The sequence below is a fragment of the Pongo pygmaeus genome, chromosome 16 (assembly GCF_028885625.2).
Source record: "Pongo pygmaeus isolate AG05252 chromosome 16, NHGRI_mPonPyg2-v2.0_pri, whole genome shotgun sequence".
NCBI lineage: Eukaryota > Metazoa > Chordata > Mammalia > Primates > Hominidae > Pongo > Pongo pygmaeus.
Genome location: NC_072389.2, coordinates 45,569,210 through 45,590,380, shown reverse-complemented (window position 1 = coordinate 45,590,380; position 21,171 = coordinate 45,569,210). Strand labels below are relative to the sequence as shown.

The 21,171-nt window shown below is 44.4% G+C and overlaps 1 protein-coding gene across 1 annotated transcript; it reads right to left on the bottom strand.

The window, feature by feature from the left end:
- Positions 1 to 8,904: 8,904 nt before the first annotated feature.
- On the bottom strand, positions 8,905 to 20,585 carry KNSTRN (kinetochore localized astrin (SPAG5) binding protein). The gene is made up of 9 exons (XM_054450245.2): positions 20,207 to 20,585; positions 19,930 to 20,024; positions 16,770 to 16,902; positions 16,054 to 16,101; positions 13,635 to 13,740; positions 13,286 to 13,379; positions 11,659 to 11,720; positions 11,190 to 11,264; positions 8,905 to 9,738 (listed from the first exon to the last, which is right to left on the bottom strand). Exons 1-9 carry the CDS (start codon positions 20,413 to 20,415, stop codon positions 9,610 to 9,612), a joined length of 951 nt encoding a protein of 316 aa, XP_054306220.1. The 5' UTR covers positions 20,416 to 20,585; the 3' UTR covers positions 8,905 to 9,609.
- Between the last annotated feature and the right edge of the window lie 586 nt (positions 20,586 to 21,171).

The window sequence follows — 21,171 nt, the reverse complement described above, 5'->3', positions numbered from 1 at the left end:
CACATATACATACACATATATATATGTATGTATATTGTAGAGATGAGGGTCTCACTATGTTACCCAGGCTGGTCTCAAATTCCTGGCCTCAAGCAATCCTCCTGCCTTGGCCTCCCAAACTGCTTGGATTACAGGCATGAGCCACTGTAGCAGCCCACCTTTATTAGTTTCTTGAATATTCCAGTGTTTTATGTAAATACAAGCAATTATGAATATATATTCTTCTTACACTTAACAATGTATCTTGGAGATCTTGGCATATCACTATGTTAAGAGCATCCTCTTTTTTCTTTTTTTAAAGACTATTCCATTGTATAGATACAACTTAGTTTTTCTTCTTATGAATGAGGTGGAGGATTTTTTCATACCGAAAGCCCTTATTTTTCTGTGGACTGTCAGATCATGTCCTTTGCCTATTTATGTGTTGCACTGTTGGCACTTTTCTTAACTCAAACCTACAATAAATGTGTAGGTTCACTGGAAAAGAATCAGGTCTGAGAGGAAAGACTTTGAGCTTGTTTTGGGCACAATTATGTTTGAAGTGCTTTTGAGTCATCTTAAGAGGTAATGTGGGCCAGGCATGGTGGCTCACGCCTGTAATTCCAACATTCTGGGAGGCTGAGGCAGTAGGATCACTTGAGGTCAGGAGTTCGAGACCAGCCTGAGCAACACAATAAGACTGGTCTCTACAAAAAATTTTAAAAATTAGCCAGTGGTGGTGGGTTGTGCTTGTAGTCTCAGCTTCTTGAGAGACTGAGACAGGAAGATGGTTTGAACCCAGGAGTTTGAGGTCACAGTGTGTAATGATCAGGCCACTGTACTCCAGTCTAGGCAACAGAACAAAACCCTGTCTCTAAAAAAAATTAAAAACAAAAAATAAATAAAAAGATTAACAAAATTAAACTGGGTGCTGTGGTACATACCTGTAATCCCAGCTACTCAGGTGGCCAATGCAGTAGGATTGCTTGAGCCCAGGGGTTGGAGTCTAGTCTGGGCAACATAGCAAGACCCTATCTCCTAAAATTAAAAAAAAGATTTTAAACATTGATAAACCGCTAGCAAGACTTATCAAGAAAAAAAGAGAAATTGCAAATGTCTGATATCAAGAATTAAAAAGGGGACAGCTCTCAAATCCTACACATATGAAAAAGATAAGGATATTTTGAGCAATTTGTGCTAATACATTTGATAATGTAGATGAAACAGACAAATCAAACTGACACAAACTGACATAATAGAAAATCTTAATAGTCGTATATCTACTAAATAAATTGAAATCCACAATGAAAAATTTTCCGTGAAGAAAACTCCAAGCCTAAATGACTTCACTAATGAATTCTTCCAAATCCTTAAGTAAGAAATATGGGTATAGGCCGGGTGCAGTGGCTCATGCCTGTAATCCCAGCACTTTGGGAGGCCGAGGTGGGAGGATCATGAGGTCAGGAGTTCAAGACCAGCCTGGCCAACATAGTGAAACCCCATCTCTACTAAAAATACAAAAAATTAGCCGGGCATGGTGGCGGGAGACTATAATCCCAGCTACACGGGAGGCTGAGGCAGTAGAATCGCTTGAACCTGGGAGGCAGAGGTTGCAGTGAGCGCGGAGATCATGCCACATCACTCCAGCCTGGGCGACAGAGCAAGACTCCGTCTCAAACAAAAAAAAAAAAAAAAAAAAAAAGAAAAAGAAAAAAAAATATGGGTATAAACCTAAGAGAGAATAAATAAGAAATAATACCCGGTGGCTCAGCCTGTAATCCCATCACTTTGGGAGGCCGAGGCGGGCAGATCACAAGGTCAGGAGATTGAGACCATCCTGTGAATGGTGAAACCCCGTCTCTACTAAAAATACAAAAACAGACAAACAAAAAAAATTAGCCGGGGGTGGTGGCGGGCGCCTGTGGTCCCAGCTACTCGGGAGGCTGAGGTGGGAGAATGCCGTGAACCCGGGAGGTGGAACTTGCAGTGAGCCAAGATTGCACCACTGCACTCCAGCCTGGGCGACAGAGCGAGACTCCGTCTCAAAAAAAAAAAAAAAAAAAGAAATAATACCAAACTTATTATTTCAACTCATTTTATGAGGCCAATATAATCCTGATACCAAAAATCTTACAAGAAACATTACAAAAGAAGGCTAGGCACGGTGGCTCACGCCTGTAATCCCAGCACTTTGGGAGGCCAAGGTGGGCCGATCACGAGGTCAGGAGATCGAGACCATCCTGGCTAACACGATGAAACCCCGTCTCTACTAAAAATACAAAAAATTAGTCAGGTGTGGTGGCGGGCGCCTGTAGTCCCAGCTACTTGGGAAGCTGAGGCAGGAGAATGGCGTGAACCCGGGAGGAGGAGCTTGCAGTGAGCCAAGATTGCACCACTGCACTCCAGCCTGGGCGACAGAGCAAGACTCCGATTTCATACGATACAAAAGATTAGAGGTAGATAATAAACCTTAATATGAAAGGTGAACAATAAAGCTTTGAGCAACAAAGTAAGGTAAAAATTGAACCAATCAAAGTAAAAACATAAAATACTGTATGTTCTCTCCTATAAGTGGGAGTTGAGTACATTGAGTACACACAGACACAAAGAAGGGAACAACAGACACTGGGGCCTACTCAAGGGTGGAGAGTGGGTGGAGAGTGAGGATCAGAAAACTACCTATCGGGTTCCATGCTTGTCACCTGGGTGACAGGCAGTTTACCTATGTAAGGAAACTGCACATGTACCCCTGAACATAAAAGTTGAAAAAACAAAGTAAAAACATGTTCATACAGGCCAGGTGTGGTATATAATTACATCCGTAATTCCAGCACTTTGGAAGGCCAAGGTGGGCGGATCACCTAAGGTCAGGAGTTTGAGACCAGCCTGGTCAACTTGATGAGACCTCATTTTTGCAAAAATACAAAAATTAGCCAGGCAAGGTAGTGTGCACCTGTAGTCCCAGCTACTCAGGAGGCTGAGGCAGGAGAATCATTTGAACCTGGGAGGCGAAGTGGCAGTGAACCAAGATCGCAACACTGTACTCCAGCCTGGGCCACAGAGCAAGACTGTCTTAAAAAAAAAAAAAAAAAGAACAGAAAAAACCAAACATGTTCATATTGTTATAAATAAATGGGAGGGAGAAGGAAGAAATTCTCCTTACAGAAGAATTCCACACAATATAGACAGGTAGATAGTTCTCACACCCCTTGAGAGTGGGCTGGAATTAGTGATGACTTCTAAAGAGAGTATGGAAGGAGTATAATAGTAAGTTTACAGTGGAGAAACCCAGCTAACACTGCCTTAACCAAGTGATCAAAGTTAATATCACTAGCAACAAGTCAAGTTGATATTATATACCTGTAATATTGTGTACGGAGTTGGTTCCTTCTGGTGGGTTCTTGGTGTCGCTGACTTTAAAAATGAAGCTGTAGACCTTCGTGGTATTACAGCTCTTAAAGGTGGCATGGAACCAAAGAGTGAGCAGCAGCAAGATTTATTGTGAAGAGCAAAGGAACAAAGCTTCCACAACCTGGATGGGGAGCCAAGCTGATTGACGCTGCTGGCTGGGGTTAGGGGGTGGTGGTGGGGGGGGGGGGAGGCGGGTGGTCAGCTTTTATTCCCTTATTTGTCCCCGCCCAGATCCTGCTGATTGATCCATTTTACAGAGCACTGATTGGTCCATTTTACTGTGTGCTGATTGGCCCATTTTGCAAGGTGCTGATTGGCGCATTTTACAAACCTCTAGCTAGCTACAGAGCACTGATTGGTGCGTTTTAAAATCCTCTTGTAAGACAGAAAAGTTCTCCAAGTCCCCACCCGACCCAGAAGTCCTGCTGGCTTCACCTCTCAATATGATGCATTGAGTACACTTTACATATGTGGTATTCTTCCCTAAAACACATAACCACAGTCTAATCATCCAAAAAAAAAAAAAAATCACAAATCCAAATTGAGGGATATTCTACAAAATATCTGACCGCTACTCCTTGAAACTGTCAAGGTCATGAAAAACAGAAACAGATTGAGAAACTGTCATTGACCAGGGAAGACTAAGGAGACATAATAACTAATGACAAAATACAATATGGCATCCTGGACGAGATCCTAAAACAGAAAAACTACATTAGTAGACAGACCAATGAAATCCAAATAAAGACCACGGTTTAGTTAATAATGATCTACTGATGCTGGTTTCTTAGTTTTGACAAATGTGCCATGGTATTGTGAGATGTTAACATTAGGGGAAGCTGGGAAAGGGGTATATGGGAATTCTCTGGACTATCTTTGCAACTTTTCCATAAATCTAAAATTATCCCCAAATATATAAATTATTACTTTCTTTCGAGACAGGGTGTCACTCTGTAGCCTAGGCTGGAATGCAGTTGAGATAGATCAGGTAGGATGGTCACAGCCTCACTTAAAGCGGAACAAGATACTTGCCAAACAGACGGAGAGAACAGCTCAACGCTGCACAACCCGCATCAGGAACTCGTGGTCAGAACATCCTGCTGCAAGGAGGAAAAAGAGTAAAAGGGGAAAAATCCTCGAGCTTGCACAGGCACAGAAACCCTTGGTCAGTGTCTTTAGGTTGACCTATACTCATTTTAACAGTAAAAACACACCCCGGGATGGAGAATTACAATGCTAATGAGACATGCAATGTATATACTGGCATGTATAGCAATAGTGTGTGCTCATCCAGAAGACCTTCCACAACATGCTTAACAGCAACACTCATTCCCACCGTTTAATGAATAATTATATAAGCTTCTCATAAAGGTGATTTCCCCAGTGTAGGATGGGGCTGTCTCATTCTCAAGTAGCCCTCTCTGGCCCAGCTATCAAGAGTGTACTTTCACTTTGCAATAAACTACTTTGCCCACTTTTACTTTGGATTTGCTCTCAAATTCTTTTGTGCACCAAAGTCAAGAACCTGAACCGGCCCACCAACAACACAGTGGAGCTTTCACAGCTCACTGCAGCCTCGTTCTCCCTGGCTTAAGCAATACCCTCACCTAAGCCTCCAGAGTAGCTGGGACAACAGGTGTTCACCATCGCGTCTGGCTAATTAAAAAAATTTTTGGTAGAGAAGAGGTCTTGCTATGTTGCCCAGGCTGGTCTTGAACTCCTGAACTCAAGTACTCCTCCAGCCCCAGTCTTCCAAAGTGCTGGGATTACAGGCATGAGCCACTGTGTCTGGCCAAAATATATATTTCAAAAAAGACTGACTAAACCTCCAACTCTCATACATTGTTGTGGTGGTATAAACAGGTACATTTATTTTGGAAAACTGAGTTGCTTACCCTCCGACTCAGCAGTTCTATTCTTGGGTATCTATCCAAGAGAAACCAGTGCAGTTTTATTAATAGCCTAAACAGAGAAACAAATGTCCACTAGCCAGAGAATACTGATACATTCAACAATACAAATTATAGAGACATGTTGAGCTAAAGAAACCAAACATAAGAGTACATACTCGGCTGGGTGCGGTGGCTCAAACCTGTAATCCTGGCACTCTGGGAGGCCAGGAGTTCAAGATCAGCCTGGGCAACATAGTGAGAGCCCCCAGCTCTACCAAAAATTTAAAAATTAGCGAGGTGTGGTAGCATTCACCTGTAGTACTAGCTACTCAGTTGGCTGAGCCCAGAAATTCGAGGTTACAGTGAGCTATTATTGTGCCTCTGAACTCCGGCCTGGGCAACAGAGCAAGATGCTTTTTTTTTTTTTTTTTTTTTGAGTCAGGAGTATCACCGTGTTGCCCAGGCTGGTCAAGAACTTCTGGCCTAAAGCTATACTCTGGCCTTGGTCCGTCTCTTAAAAAAAAAAAAAAGGGAGCTGGGCTTGGTGGCTCAAGCCTGTAATCCCAGCGCCTTGGGAGGCCGAGGCAGGCGGATCGTATGAGCTGAGGTGTTTGAGAACAGCCTGGGCAATATGGCAAGACCTCATCTCTACAAAAAATACAAAAATTAGCTGGGTGTGGTGGTGTGCGCCTGTAGTCCCAGTTACTTGGGGGGCTGAGGCAGGAGGATCACTTGAGCCCAGGAGGTCAAGGCTGCAGTGAGCCAAGATGGCACCACTGCATTCCAGCCTGGATGACAGAAACCCTCTCTCTCTCTCAAAAAAAGTATATACTATGAGTCCATTTATATGAAATTCTTGAAAGGACAATACTAATTGATGTGATTTTGTAGAGTAGTGCTCACTTCCACAGCAGCAACAGTAACTTATGAACCTGTACACTTAAGGTTAGTGCACTTTAAGCCTCAAATTAAAAAAAAAAAAACTGGTTAAAGTTTGCCATTTCAACCATTTTATTTATTTATTTATTTATTTATTTAGAGATGGAGTCTTGCTCTTGTCACCCAGGCTGGAGTGCAGTGGCATGATCTTGGCTTACTGCAACCTCCGCCTCCCGGGTTCAAGCGATTCTCCTGCCTCAGCCACCCAAGTAGCTGGGACTATAGGCACATGCCACCACAACCGGCTAATTTTTGTATTTTTAGTAGAGATAGGGTTTCACCATGTTGGCCAGGCCACTCAAACTCCTGATCTTAGGTGATCCACCCGCCTTGGCCTCCCAAAGTGCTGGGATTACAAGTGTGAGCCACCACGCCCGGCCTCAACCATTTTAAAGTGTACAATTCAGTGGCATTAGGTATATGTACAATGTTATGCAACCACCACCACTTTCCATTTCCAGAACGTTATCATCCCAAAGAGAAACTCCCCTCCCCTCCTGCTCAGTCCCTGGTAATCTATATTCTACTTTGGATGGATTTGCCTACTGTAGCTACATCACATTAGTGTTTCTGTGTACTTTGAAGCCAGATTGGCAGAGAAAGAAAAATGGTAAGGAAACAGCTTCTTGAGATATTTGGCTGTGAATATAGTGTATGTGGTAGCTGGAGGGGGTAAGGGTGGGGTTTTGGCTTTATGTTTTAAGATGGTTGTAATTTGAACTTAAGAGTCAAAGTTGAGAGTTCCCAGGTCAGAAGGAAGCTGAATAACTGAGGCCTGCAAAGGCATGGTAAGATCAGCGACTGTGTTTTGGGGTGAGGAGAAGGGGGCACTGGAATAGAAGTTTGGGGCAAATTTACGAAGGGAATTTTTTGCCAGGATAAGTTTTAAACTTTAATAATATCACCGCCAGGATTTGAGTACCTTTGCCAGGCACTGGGTTAGGTACTGGACATAATTCTCTTTTATAACCACCCAGCAAGACAGGTATTATTGGTATGAACTTATTCATACTTTTTTTTTTTTGAGACAGAGTCTTGTTCTGTCGCCCAGGCTGGAGTGCAACGGTGCCATCTCGGCTCACCGCAACCTCTGCCTTTCGGGTTCAAGAGATTCTCCTGCCTCAGCCTCCCGAGTAGCTGGGACTACAAGCGCGTGCCACCACACCCAGCTAATTTTTGTATTTTTAGTAGAGACAGGGTTTCACCATGATGGTCAGGCTGATCTCCAACTCCTGACATCGTGATCCACTCACTTCAGCCTCCCGAAGTGTCAGGATTACAGGCATGAGCCACCGCACCCAGCCTGTTCATACCAGTTTTATTGGTATGAACTTAGTTTGAGAGAATTTGCCAAAGACCAGTTTTTAGTGGATAGGCTCAAAATATTTGAAACATAACCAACTTTGTGAATGTCTGTATGAGAAGGCAAACAATTTTGGCCCTTTAAGCTCACGTTGGAGTGTTACTGGCTTCACTGAGTATCTCTGGGCAGCCTTAAAGATGCTGAAGGGTGGGGGTGGGAGGGTTTGGTGAAGAAATTAGGAGGTGCAGAAAGAACAGGAGACAGCCAAAGTCAGCCTAATTTGGTTAAGAAAAAAATTTGGCCATGCCTTTGGTAAACCAGTGGGGAGGCCTGTCATGGACTTCAGGCCATGTACTAAAGGATCTATTGGACCAGGCCTAGGATTGGCTGTGCAAAGCAAACAGCAGGCAGATAATCATGCTTAAGAGTGCAGGGAGGGCTGGGCGTGGTGGCTCACGCCTGTAATCCCAGCATTTTGGGAGGCTGAGGCGGGTGGCTTACTTGACGTCAGGAGTTAGAGACCAGCCTGGCCAACTGGGCAAAACCCCACCCGACTCTATTAAAAATACAACAATGGCAGGGTGTGTTGGCTCAGCACTTTGGGAGGCTGAGGCGGGTAATCACTTAAGGTCAGGAGTTGGCCAACATGGGGAAACCACGCCTCTACTAAAAATACAAAAATTAGCTGGGTGGGGTGCCTGTAATCCCAGCTACTCAGGAGAATTGCTTGAACCCAGGCAGTGGAGGTTGTGGTGGGCAGAGATCGCACCACTGTGCTGGGCGATAGAGTAAGCAAGACTCTGTCTCAAAAAAAAAAAAAAAAGGCCGAGTGCAGTGGCTCATACCTGTAACCCCAGCACTTTGGGAGGTCAAGGCGGGCGGATCATGAGGTCAGTAGATCGAGACCATCCTGGCTAACATGGTGAAACCCCATCTCTACTAAAAATACTAAAAATTAGCGGGGCGTGGTGACACGCCCCTGTAGTCCCAGCTACTTGGGAGGCTGAGGCAGGAGAATTGCTTAAACCCGGGAGGCGGAGGTCGCAGTGAGCCGAGATCACGCCACTGCACTCCAGCCTAGGCAACAGAGTGAGACTCTGTCTCAAAAAAAATAATAATAAAATACAAAAAAATAGTGCAGGGAAAACACGCGCCGCAAGTGGTCACAGACCTGGTGAAACCACTGCTACAAATGGGCAACACCCTCAGGAGACTAGCCAATGCTCTTGGGAGACAGAGGGACTAGCCACATGACTCTTAAAGAGTAGCAGAAAAATATTCTAGATTAAGTCAGAATATCTTGGACTTGTTAACTAAGTTAGTTCAATAATGATCAACTGACATATCTAGGTTAAAAGGCTATTTTCATTCCTCAATGTTACAGTCAGAATATTTACAGAAGTATTTATTTTCATTCCTCAATGTTACAGTCAGAATATTTACAGAAGTATTTATTTTAAAAGTAGGCTTAAAAAAAAAGTAATTTAGATTAAAAGATCCAAGGTGTATTGTTTCATGTAGGTGTTACTGCTACCTATACTTTCACCCCATTTATTAAGCCCAAAACACTTCAAAAGCAACTTCAGGTTCATAAATTAATAAGAAGGTACAGAAGCCCAACCAGGATGGGACAGAATGTGTTTCAGGTTAGAAGGGGACAGCATGGCTCCTCAATGATGTCTTGTATGGAATACTTGTGCTCCACTGTAATGAAGATTTTCTTCCTGAAAATCTGAATGTGACCTTTTAGATCCTCTGGTTGTTGGTCTAGTCTCCCGATTGTAATGGTGTGCTGGAGTCAGGTGGTTGACTAGAAGGTCAATCCAAGCTCCTAGGCTCCCCTCTCTTATAGGCCTCAATTATCCACCTGTGAGGCTCAGGAGGGCTGACCAATCTGAAGGTTGGGAAAACTTGCTTAAATGAGGAATTGCCATTTCAGCATAAACTGTCCTTAAGTCTACTGTAGAAATTGTTTTCATTCTGCAGATGGTTGAGTCCCAGAAGATCATGGCCAAGATGATGTCCTAAGTGGCTTCCTCTGAGATTTTATGCCCAAGAGGGACCCATCTGGCCACTTGCTTCTTCTTACATTTCTAATAGCTGCTCCATTTCCTTAAGGGCTGTTGTTAAATCATTTACTTGATTGTTGCATAAAGTCTGCTGTTCTAGGAATCGGACTCTTTCCTCTTTCATCTCCAGCTTTACCTTTAAGGCCTGCATGGAAAGACATTCCAAAAGAAAACAACACATACACAAAACTCTTGACTAACAGGAAACACAATTCCCACATCAGAACATTATGCTCCTATTCCACTAAGGAAGACCATTGGAGTATCAACAGACTGTATCTCTATTTTAGATTTTGTTTCTACGTGCTGGTTTTAGGAATTGTCCCTCTAGTAGTAGAGAGGGACTAGACTCCTGTATCTAAACTGGAACAATGAAATCCTCTACATTTGGTACAATATCCCATGATTCATCCAAGCAATCTGAAGCAGTCCAGACCAAAGAATCTGTGTTTACTATAGGTCTCCTCCTTAAGTTATCAAGTTTCCATAGAATGGATTACATATAGTTCTCAATTCCCAACTCTGAGCAACCTACTGTGTTACACATTGCCTCATGCCTTGGCGATGTGAACATTTGTAAGAAGCCTCGGTAACAGAAAAAAAAAATTAGTGGAAAAAACTGCTAAAATCCAAATGAAGACTTGGAATATAGTTAATAGTAATGTACTGATGTTGGTCACTTTTTTAAAAAATTTTTTTCCTGCCGGGCGCAGTGGCTCACACCTGTAATCCCAGCATTTTGGGAAGCCGAGGCAGGCACATCACCTGAGGTCAGGAGTTCGAGACCAGCCTGGCCAACACAGTGAAACCCCATCTCTACTAAAAATATAAAAATTAGCCAGTCATGGTCACAAACACCTGTAATCCCAGCTACTTGGGAGGCTGAGGCAAGAAAATCGCTTGAACCCGGGAGGCGGAGGTTGCAGTGAGCCAAGATCACGCCATTGCACTCCGGCCTGGGGGACAAGAGTGAGACTTTATCTCCTTGCCCCCCTGGGCCCAAGTGGTCTTCTCGCCTCAGCCTCCTGAGCAGCTGGGACTACAGGTATGCACCACCCACACCTGGCTATTTTCTAAATTTTATTTTGTAGAGATGGGGTCTCGCTATGTTTCCCAGGCTGGTCTCAAACTCCTGGCTTCAAGTAATCCTTCCACCTCAGCCTCCCAAAGTGCTGGGATTATAGGTGTGAGCCACCATACCTGGCTGATTTCTTAGTTTTGACAAATGTACCAGGATAATGTAAGATGTTACTATTGGGGGCGGAGGAGGGAGTGCATCAAGAAGAATAGCTAATGGATGCTGGGCTCAATACCTAGGTGATGGGATGATCTGTGCAGCAAACCACCATGGCACACGTTTACCTGTGTAACAAGCCCACACACCCTGTACATGTACCCCTGAACTTAAAAGTTGAAAAAAAAAAAAAACCACGTTACTATCAGGGTAAATTTTCTGTATTATCTTTGTAACTTTCCTATAAATCTAAAATTATTTAGAAAGTTTATTAAAAATAAATAGAAAAACAGGAAAGAAAGACCCCACCATAAATCTACCTATCATGGTAGGAAATGGTCAGGGTGATGTCTGCCTCTCACCTGTAACTCCTCCATCTGCTTTTTGGCTGTTTCGTTAAAAACCTTCAGCTCCTCTTGCAAAGTTTCTAACAGCAACTAAGAGGAAAGCACAATGTAGTAAACAAATCTTCATATAAAACCAGACTTGCATTAGATGATGGCTAACATCCTTTCCACACAGTTCTCAACAAAGGAGTCAGGAGAGAAATTTGATAAAGTATAGAACAGAAGAACCAGAAAGCTCTCTCTACAGGTTTACCTATTATGTGTTTTAAATTTTCAATTCAGACTCACTTATATTTGTAAGCACAAAGCTACCTTTCCAGTAAAATATGCTATTTTGAGTACACGTTCCATTTCTCTTTTCTACCATCACAGATAATTAAAGGCTGTTTCTTGGAGTTTACGGAACATATAGCAGAGACCTTCTTAGATTTACAGAGCCCCACAGTCACTCAGCCCCTGTGCCCTTTCACACCCATGCCCTCACCATAGAGTCCATGTGATCAGTAGTGGATTCTTGTCCTGATGCCAGGGTCTCACTGCCTAAAGCTGATGGATACAACAAAGTCAATCTCACTTAGGGAACTACACACCTTAAACAAAAGAAAATAAAAACCCGCTGTGGACAAGTACAGAAATATTCATGAGGGGAATTTCTCTTAAGTGTCTCATCCTGGACTTTCTCCTAAGTTTTCACCTTGGCATGGTCACCCATATCTGCCCTGCAAAACTGTATTTTATCTCCTTTCAATCTAGGTTTTGATATGGCCAAAAATTCAGTATACTTTCTCCTTAGGTCAGTGGACAATTTGTCCAAAGGAAATGTATAGGTTGGATTTTTTTTGGTTTTGTTCATAATTCACAAAGCTACTTTTAAGAGCCTTTCAGGCCTTAAAAAATTATTACTTTTGATAATATCACATGCATGTAATAAAATCATACAAAATATTTATGGTGTTGGATGTGGTGGTGCACACCTGTAGTCCCAGTTATTTGGGACGATTGCTTGAGCCCAGGAGTTGGAGGCCAGCCTGGGCAACACAGCGAGATCCCATCTCAAAATAACAAACAATTTTAAATTTAAAAACATATATATTTATGGTGACTATAAAGAATATCCTATGCCGGGCATGGTGACTCATGTCTGTAATCCCAGCACTCTGGGAGGCTGAGGCAGGCAGATCACTTGAGGTCAGGAGTTTGAGACCAGCCTGGCCAACATGGCAAAACCCCATCTCTACTAAAAATACAAAAATTAGCTGGGTGTGGTGGCACACGCCTGTAATCCCAGCTACTTGGAAGGCTGAGGCAGGAGAATCACTTGAACCCAGGAGGGGGAGGTTTCAGTTAGCCGAAATCACACCTCTGCACTTCAGCCTGGGCAATGGAATGAGACTCCATCGCCAAAAAAAAAAAAAAAAAAAAAAAATCCTCAACTGTAACCTAAAGATTAACCAGTAACATTCAAAGTCAGTATTCCTTAATACAAAAAGGCCTGGGCCCCTTTCCTGGGCATTCTCTGGCTCTTTGACTCAGTCTGAGGCCCTCTTACAGTCTTTGGGCAATTCCTTCTTCTGTTTTCTTTGCTACAGATTCTGCTCTCTGGGGGACAGGGTCAGAATAGTAGTCATATTTTAGTCACTGTAATTCTGATGATTAACCAGGTTTAAGAATGCTTGAAATAGTATTTTCTTTCTTTTCGCATTTGGGATTACTAGTATGCTTGAAAAGAAGAGCATGTTCAAACAAAATGTTCCTTTCAAGCACACTAGTAACTTTCCCAAATAGGAAGAGACAGAAAATGTTCTCCCTTGAAAGGAACAAAATATTTCTCATCTATTTGCAAGGTCATACCTGTTGGCACTAAATGAATGGCATAAAGTGTTCAGGTAAGAAAGAGATAACCCTCTCTCTATAATCATCTGAAATCCTGTTGGCCAGGCAAAAATCAACATCACATGAAAACAAACAGAAGCTCCCCAAAATCTTTAGGGCTTTACGAAAGTAACCCCTGCACATACTGGGCCAGCTTATGCCATGCTGCCAAGATCAACCCCAGAAGTGGCACATGCACCGATTCTTTCAAAGGAGGCTAGCTGTGTGCTGTCTCTTACCTGGATCGAGGCCCTTGCTCTCCAAAATTGCCAAACAGTTGTCCCGAAACTTCTCCAGCAGCTCTACCTTCTGGGTCAGGTCCTTCAGCTCTACCTATTGGAACACCACACAGACAGATCAGGAACTGTCCCACTCCTTAGCACAGACAGATCAGGAACTGTCCCACTCCCTAGGGGTGGTTGCCCTTTCTTGCCCTTGCTCTTGGACAGCCACAGCAAAAGCCTGGCTTTTTTTTCCTGCCCTTGGGCATCTGTGCATTAACAAGCTTGCTCATCCAAGGGGCCACCCATCAGGATTCCATGTGGATCACCCAGTGGCAGCTGGTAACAGCTCTGGTGGGTCTCTTACCTGAGTTTCAGTCAACTTCTGGTGCAACTGCTTGTTGACGGCTTCTAACAGCTGGTTCTTGTCCTTCAGCTCTTCCTCTGATTTTTGCTTACTCAGTGGTTTGTAGCTGTAATAATAGTTGTACTTACATGAAAAGATATAAGCGTTAAGAGTATGGCCCACACCAGGCGCGGTAGCTCATGCCTGTAATCCCAGCACTTTGGGAGGCTGAGGCAGGCAGATCACCTGAGGTCGGGAAATCGAGACCAGCCTGACCAAGATAGAGAAACTCTGTCTCTACTAAAAATACAAAAGATTAGTCGGGCGTGGTGGCGCATGCCTGTAATCCCAGGTATTTGGGAGGCTGAGGCAGGATAATCGCTTGAACCCAGGAGGTGGAGGTTGTGGTGAGCTGAGATTGCGCCATTGCACTCCAGCCTGGGCGGCAACAAGAGCAAAACTCCGTCTAAAAAAAAAAAGAAAGAAAAATACGGCCTACAGAGTTACACAAACACGTCCCATTCTATCCTGGCTATTACATAGTGGTATATGACCTTCAGTGAGTTGCATAACCTCCCTGAGGCCCTGTTTCCTCATTTTTGAAATCAGGACAATACCCACATCTCATAGTATTATTATTATGAATAATAAGAGAGAAAACACATGTGCATTTCTTAGCCCAGTAGCTGGGCTAATATCTAATAAAACAATCTAATCTTAGTTTATCATCTAATAAACTCTAATATCACCAATTGTTGGGAGCAGGCCCCCCAAAATCTGGCCATAAACTGGCCCCAAAACTGGCCATAAACAAAATCTCTGCAGCACTGTAACATGTTCATAAAGGCCCTAACGCTCACGCTGGAAGGTTGTGGGTTTACGGGAATGAGGGCTAGGAACACCTGGCCTGCCAAGGGCGGAGAACTGCTTAAAGGCTTTTTTTTTTTTTTTTTTGAGATGGAGTCTCACTCTGTTGCCCAGGCTGGAGTGCAGTGGCGTGATCTCGGCTCACTGCAAGCTCCACCTCCTGGGTTCACACCATTCTCCTGCCTCAGCCTCCTGAGTAGCTGGGACTACAGGCGCCCGCCACCACGCCCAGCTAATTTTTTGTATTTTTAGTAGAGACAGTGTTTCACCGTGTTAACCAGGATGGTCTCCTGACCTTGTGATCCTCCTGCCTCAGCCTCCCAAAATGCTGGGATTACAGGCGTGAGCCACCGCGCCCAGCCCTTAAAGGCATTCTTAAGCCACAAACAATAGCATGAGCGATCTGTGTCTTAAGGGCATGTTCCTGCTGCAGTTAACTAGCCCAACGTATTCCTTTAATTCAGCCCATCCATTTCCCATAAGGGATACTTTTAGTTAATTTACTATCTATAGAAACAATGCTAATGACTGGTTTGCTGTTAATAAATATGTGGGCAAATCTCTGTTTGGGGCTTTCAGCTCTGAAGGCTGTGAGACCCCTGATTTCCCACTTCACACCTCTATATTTCCGTGTGTCTTTAATTCCTCTAGCGCCGCTGGGTTAGGGTCTCCCCGACCAAGCTGGTCTTGGCAACCAATATTAGAGTTTTTTCTTAAAGTTCTCAGTCTTTTTTGCTAGTATTTTGTCTTCAAAACTTTTTTATTTTTGTAAGTCAGAGTCTTGCTCTGTCACCCTGGCTGGAATGCAATGACGTGATCTTGGCTCACTGCAATCTCTGCCTCCGGGGATGAAGTGATCCTCCTGCCTCAGCCTCCTGAGTAGCTGGGATTACAGACATGCACCACCACGCCTGGCTAATTTTTGTATTTTTAGTAGAGATGGGGTCTCATCATGTTTCCCAAGCTGGACTCGAACTCCTGACCTCAGGTGATCCACCCACCTTGGCCTCCCAAAGTGTTGGTGTGATTACAGGTGTGAGCTGGTGTGCCCTGCTGTCTTCAAAACTTTTAAGATATGCCCAAATAATAGATCTGGAACTAAAACCTATTTGTACAGACTTTTCAGCTTATTATTTCTATTTCTGATAGTGCAAAACTTCCAAACTAGCCTCAAAGATGAGACATGAATCCTTCTCCAGGTTTTCACCACCACCATCACCAGAATCTTCATCTTGAGATCACTAACTACATACACCCAGCCCTTCCTCTCCTGAAGGCTTTACCCTCCTGTTGATGGGCCATAGCTAAGTGTGATTTCCAATCAGCAGTGGTCCTGGCGTGGAGTCCAAAAAGCTCTTGCTTGAGACACAAGATAGTAGCACCAGTGATTCTTGCACTGACAATGGTTCTTACACCTAGCTGTGCCTCACCCTGAAAATTCCACTCAGGTTCCTGAGGTGGAACCCAGACCCTAATACAGTAAACAAGTCCCACGAATGATTCCGATGCAGAACCAAGGATTGAGATCCACTACCCTAGAATAGTGGCCAAGTTGATTTACCCTGATGCTCACCCTTTTCTGACATTCCTTCTGGTGGCAGTGTCAGTAGCTTTCATTTGCCTAGGAGGGCAGAAACAAATAAATGAATCAGAGACTCATAGTACTGTTAAGTGTGCTGTGAACAGGCAGAACAAACAGCTTGAGTTTCTGAGGAAAGAACCAGACATACAAGGCAAATGGCACAAGCTTAAGAGCTCTGAGGGACTATGCACTACTGCTTCAGCACAGACTATTGAAAAGGCTTATTAGTAGCAAAGGGGCATGCCCCCGACCACCCTAACAACCTGACAGAGCTGCTCCTCTCAAGATGGCATGGCTATCTCATGTCAACCTCACTCACCTGGAACTGAATGCTGGCTAGGGACACACACACACACACACTAGGGCTGGACTGTGTGGTCAGATCAGCAACCTAGGAAAACAACTAGTCCCCACCCTGCATGACTACCCCTCAGGGTTGGTGTATGACTACAGTGCTGCCACTTGTACGCTCAGAGCAAGCGATGAAAGAGGAAAGAACACCTCTTATAACTCTGGCTGTGTCTCTTCAGAAAGATCAACACAGAGGGTTCTGGCACACAGCTCAGCAATGCTGCACTGCTCTGGGCCACTGACTGAAGGCCAATTGTTCAGGAGACTTGTGTTTCCCAAAACTCTGTTTTCTAATTCTTTGTATTGAGCAATTTCTAGGAAGATGTTCTAAATGGATACTAATGATCTGTTCTCACCCATTCTCTCGTCTCAGTTTGGTGATTTTTGTAACATCATTCTCTGGACCTCCTGAATGAAGCTGTTTGGAAACATCGACTTCTTTGGACCTAACAGGTAAGAGACTCTTAGAAGTGGCCCGAGTTTGTGTGTCTGCAAAGGAAAATGAGAGGTAAAACTTCTGGCATCATGACCCGACAGTTGCAACCCTGTAACAAACAGAGCTCCATTCAAAGTTGTCATAAATCTTTATTTTACTTTATTTTAAAAAATATTATTTATTTTTTGAGACAGAGTCTTGCTCTGTGGCCCAGGCTAGAGTACAGTGGTGTGATCTTGGCTCACTGCAACCTCCACCCCTTGGGTTCAAACGATTCTCCTGCCTCAGCCTCCCGAGTAGCTGGACTACAGGCACCTAAAATATGTTTTAAAATTTAAAAAATAGAGACAGGGTCTCACTATGTTGCCCAGCCTGGTCTCGAACTCCTGGGCTCAAGCAATCCTCCTGCCTTGGCCTCCCTGGTGTGAGCCACGATGCCTGGCCAAATCTTTATTTTCATTCTGGCAAATTTCAACATGTGAAGATTAATTCAAAAGAATAAAACTTCCAGGCTAATTGGCAATAAAAACCAAAATTCTTTAAATGTGACAGTACAGCATGTTTGAGGGTAGCCAAAAGTTTCATTGAACTGAAAGGTGTAGGCTATAAAAGTGAACATGGAGATGGACACCAGCAGATAGCAGGCTGGAAGTTAGCAGGTAAAACATGGTTGAATCCTTGTACCATCTCATTAAGCTCCTCCAAGCACTCTGCACACTCTCCTAAGGCATGACTGAGCTGCTCTGAGTTTTTTTAAACCGTTACTTCGTTGTTTTTACCAGAATGTCTTCCTAACCATTCTAAGACATCTTTGTGTCCCCAACACCTAGGAAAGTATCTGGCATATGAACAGGGGTTCAATAACTGCTTGTTGAATAAATGAAACACTTTACAGTTCCATGGGTTGTTTCACAGACCATCTCTAAACCACCTGTCTGGTCCCTTCCTCTTCCATGCTGCCTGCCTCTACCACTAGCCCTTTTGTTTACCCTTCGTTAAGTTTAGAGTTTCCCTATTAGGCATTCCAATCTGATCTTCTTGCCAGATAACCAGAGAAATGGCCCTGCCATAACACTCTTCTTCCCCAAAGGAGAGCATTTTCCTCTAACCTTGTGCCAGCCCCGCAACCACACAATCTATCATTTGTGTTCCACGGCAAATTCAAGTAACTTATCTGGAGTTAAGCACCCCCACCCTCACATGCAGGCTTTTCTGGACTTACTCTCACTTTGTTCACTATAAAATGGCCCCTTTAAGTTTGACCTAACTTAAGAGCCATTACAATCAAATCAAACTGAAGAAATGCAGTACAAATGAAGTATTAAAAGGGTTCTTTTGGAGGTGTCTGTCTGAAGAAAAAGGTAACCTTGGAGGAATATCATCTTCTCCTCTCTCAAGTATTAGTAAGTTATAAACAATAACAAATCTACTCCATGTAAAATGGAGTTAACAGTCAATTGATCAAAATTAACACTCTTCACTGACTAGAATTGGTTCCAATAATTCGTATTTGCTAAAATCTAAGGATTGCATCGTAGGAAAAATTTAGTAGGATTTAACAAAGCTGTCTCCTAGAAATGGGAGACACTGGGAGAGGAACTGGATGGCTGGTGTCAAGGAAGGGAAGGAAACTTGTTTATCATTGTATATGGTTTTCCACCTTTTTGTTTTATTACTTATCCAGCCCATGATCAAAATCAAAACAAAAATCCTGGGAGGCAGCCTAAAAATGTGAAACTGTTCTAGTTACATACGATCATAAAGCTGGGACAGAGATAGAAATCAAAGAGATGAACACTTCCAACTTGGCTGAGAGAGCTAGTCACTGCCCACTAACTGAGAGGCACTGCATCTAAGGGAATAACACAGCAGCTGAGACCTGGCTCCAGTTCTTTCAGCAACTCCTAGTCCCCGCTGGTGCCAGGATTACCATTCAGGTGTTCTGAGGCAACACAAGACAACAAACAACCCATTAAGCCTTTGGAGAAAAGCCTATTATTTACTTCAGGGCTCAATCTTTTTTTTTTTGAGACGCAGTCTCGCTCCGTCCCCCATGCTGGAGTGCAGTGGCGCAATCTCGGCTCACTGCAAGCTCCGTCTCCCGGGTTCATGCCATTCTCCTGCCTCAGCCTCCCAAGTAGCTGGGACTACAGGCGCCCGCCACCACGCCCGGCTAATTTTTTGTATTTTTTAGTAGAGACGGGGTTTCACCGTGTTAGCCAGGATGGTCTCGATCTCCTGACCTCGTGATCTGCCCACCTCGCCCTTCCAAAGTGCTGGGATTACAGGCGTGAGCCACCGCGCCTGGCCACTTCAGAGCTCCATCTTGCCAAGGTTTATGTACCAGCTGAGTGGAATCATCTGGGAAGGGATCATAAATAGCTACTCCATAATCTCCCACAACAGTTTTCTGATGTCTGAAGCTTACTCTGTACTATAATCTCTAGATTAGGCAGTTCCCCGACTGCAGACCCCATGAGATGACTTTCAACCACAAGCAAAGCAACACAAAGCAGATGGCAAAGCAACTAAAAACTATTTTTAATCATGTCTCTTTCTTCGCCCAAGTTTCTCAAATACTGTGCCTAGGTCTAACCCCTCTCTCCCACTTCACTCAACAAACGTGTATTGAGAATGTGGTAATGAGAAACACGGTGCAGATATAAAGGTGAACAAAGAACCCTAAGTATCCCACTTCTCAAATGAGTCTCCTCTTTCCTCCCTGAAAACAAACCCAATCCCTCAAGATAGCCCAAGTCTGGAAATAAGACGATAACCGATTAGAAGGGGATTCCTAGCTTAATGGGAATAACATTGTACAATAACCAACAACTTGAATCTAACTGATGAATACAGTACACATGCGGGCAGAAAAATGCAGAGCGCGTCTAAAATCCTATCACATGGCCCTTCCCCTAACTCCCATCATAAACCTACATAAGCCTGGTTATAGGGGGCTCGCAGATTTTCAGGGCCGACGGGACGCCCTTACCCGTGCCCGCGCCACCCATTCGATCTCCACACTCCCGAGACCATCCCAGGCCAGGCCGCAGTGCCCCGGGCGTGGCGTGGACACTCACCTGCGGGCTGGCCGCAGCTCAGCGCAGAGGGGGGCTGCAGGCTATACACTGTCTTAACCACACTGGTCATCGTAACGAGGCGGCACGGCTGAACCCTGGAAGGTACAGGATGAATGTTACCCAGCGCTGGGCCACTGGGCCCGAGAGAGTGGAGGGCCTGGGGATAGCGCGACTCGACAGGCCCCGGCTCGGGGTTGGAAAAGAGAAAATCCTCCTTTCCCAGCTCATTCCATCCTCCTCCCATCCAGCCCAGTCCCTCGACCCGGGAAAGCCGAACCCAGGAGCCCGCCGGTCCTGCCCGCAGTCCTTGTCGCTCTGGTTCAAAAGATGCCCTGCAGCAACTGTCGTGCCACCGGCTAGGTCTGCCGCCTCGGTTTCAAATAGAAACTTCCGGTAGCTGGGCGGAAGTGGATGGGAATCGCACTCTGTAGACAGCCATGTTGTACGGAAAACTCTGTCCTGGGGCGGGGCTTCGGGAGCCGCCATACTGTACGGAAGGTTCGCTCAGAGGCCACAGCCAGACCTAGCGAAAGGTGTTGGAGCCCCCAGGTCTGGGCAGAGGAGGAGGGTGATGCAGTTTGTAGGCTTGAATGGAGCTAATGAGCTACCAGCGTCATATTCCGGGATGGAGACGCAAACGTGGCGACATTTAGGGTCCGTGTCACAATCCTCTTTATTTAGTTTGGGATTGTTAGGGATATTGCCAGGAGCACAGGTTATTTGGATGAAAACTACACGTTACAGGTGGAGAGTGGCAGGTGAGGCTTGAAGAAAAGGACCTATGGGCTGAGATACCCGAGGCACCTACCTGAGGTCCTAATTTTAATAGCACTTATCCAGATTTTCAGTAGCGATTCAAAGCTACTCCCAATAAACAGGGTAGCTTTCATTACTAAATGCACTAGCTCATTCATTTCATCTGGCATTTATTGAGTACCTGCTGATTACCCAACAGTGTTCTCAGTGGGTGGGAGGGAATGAGGCAGGGCAAATATCAAGATTGACTTTGGCTCTGCCCTCCTGGAGTTTACAACTTAGAAAACAGACAGTGAACAAATAATCACATAAATAAATATATATTTACGGATTGTGTTGAAATTGTGAAGAAGGCTGGGCACAGTGGCTCACAGCTGTAATTACAGCACTTTGGGAGGTGGAGGCGGGTGAATTGCTTGAGTCCAGGAGTTTGAGACCAGCCTGGGCAACATGGTGCAACCCCGTCTCTACAAAAAATACAAAAAT

Coding starts and splice junctions, on each gene's coding strand:
- KNSTRN (XM_054450245.2), bottom strand. CDS start 20,415: ATGGCGGCTCCCGAAGCCCCGCCCCAGGACAGAGTTTTCCGTACAACA. Junction 16,102..16,769: donor AAACTGAGACGAGAGAATGG/GTGAGAACAGAT, acceptor CTGCCCTCCTAG/GCAAATGAAAGCTACTGACA. Junction 13,741..16,053: donor AGAAGGAATGTCAGAAAAGG/GTGAGCATCAGG, acceptor CTATTATTACAG/CTACAAACCACTGAGTAAGC.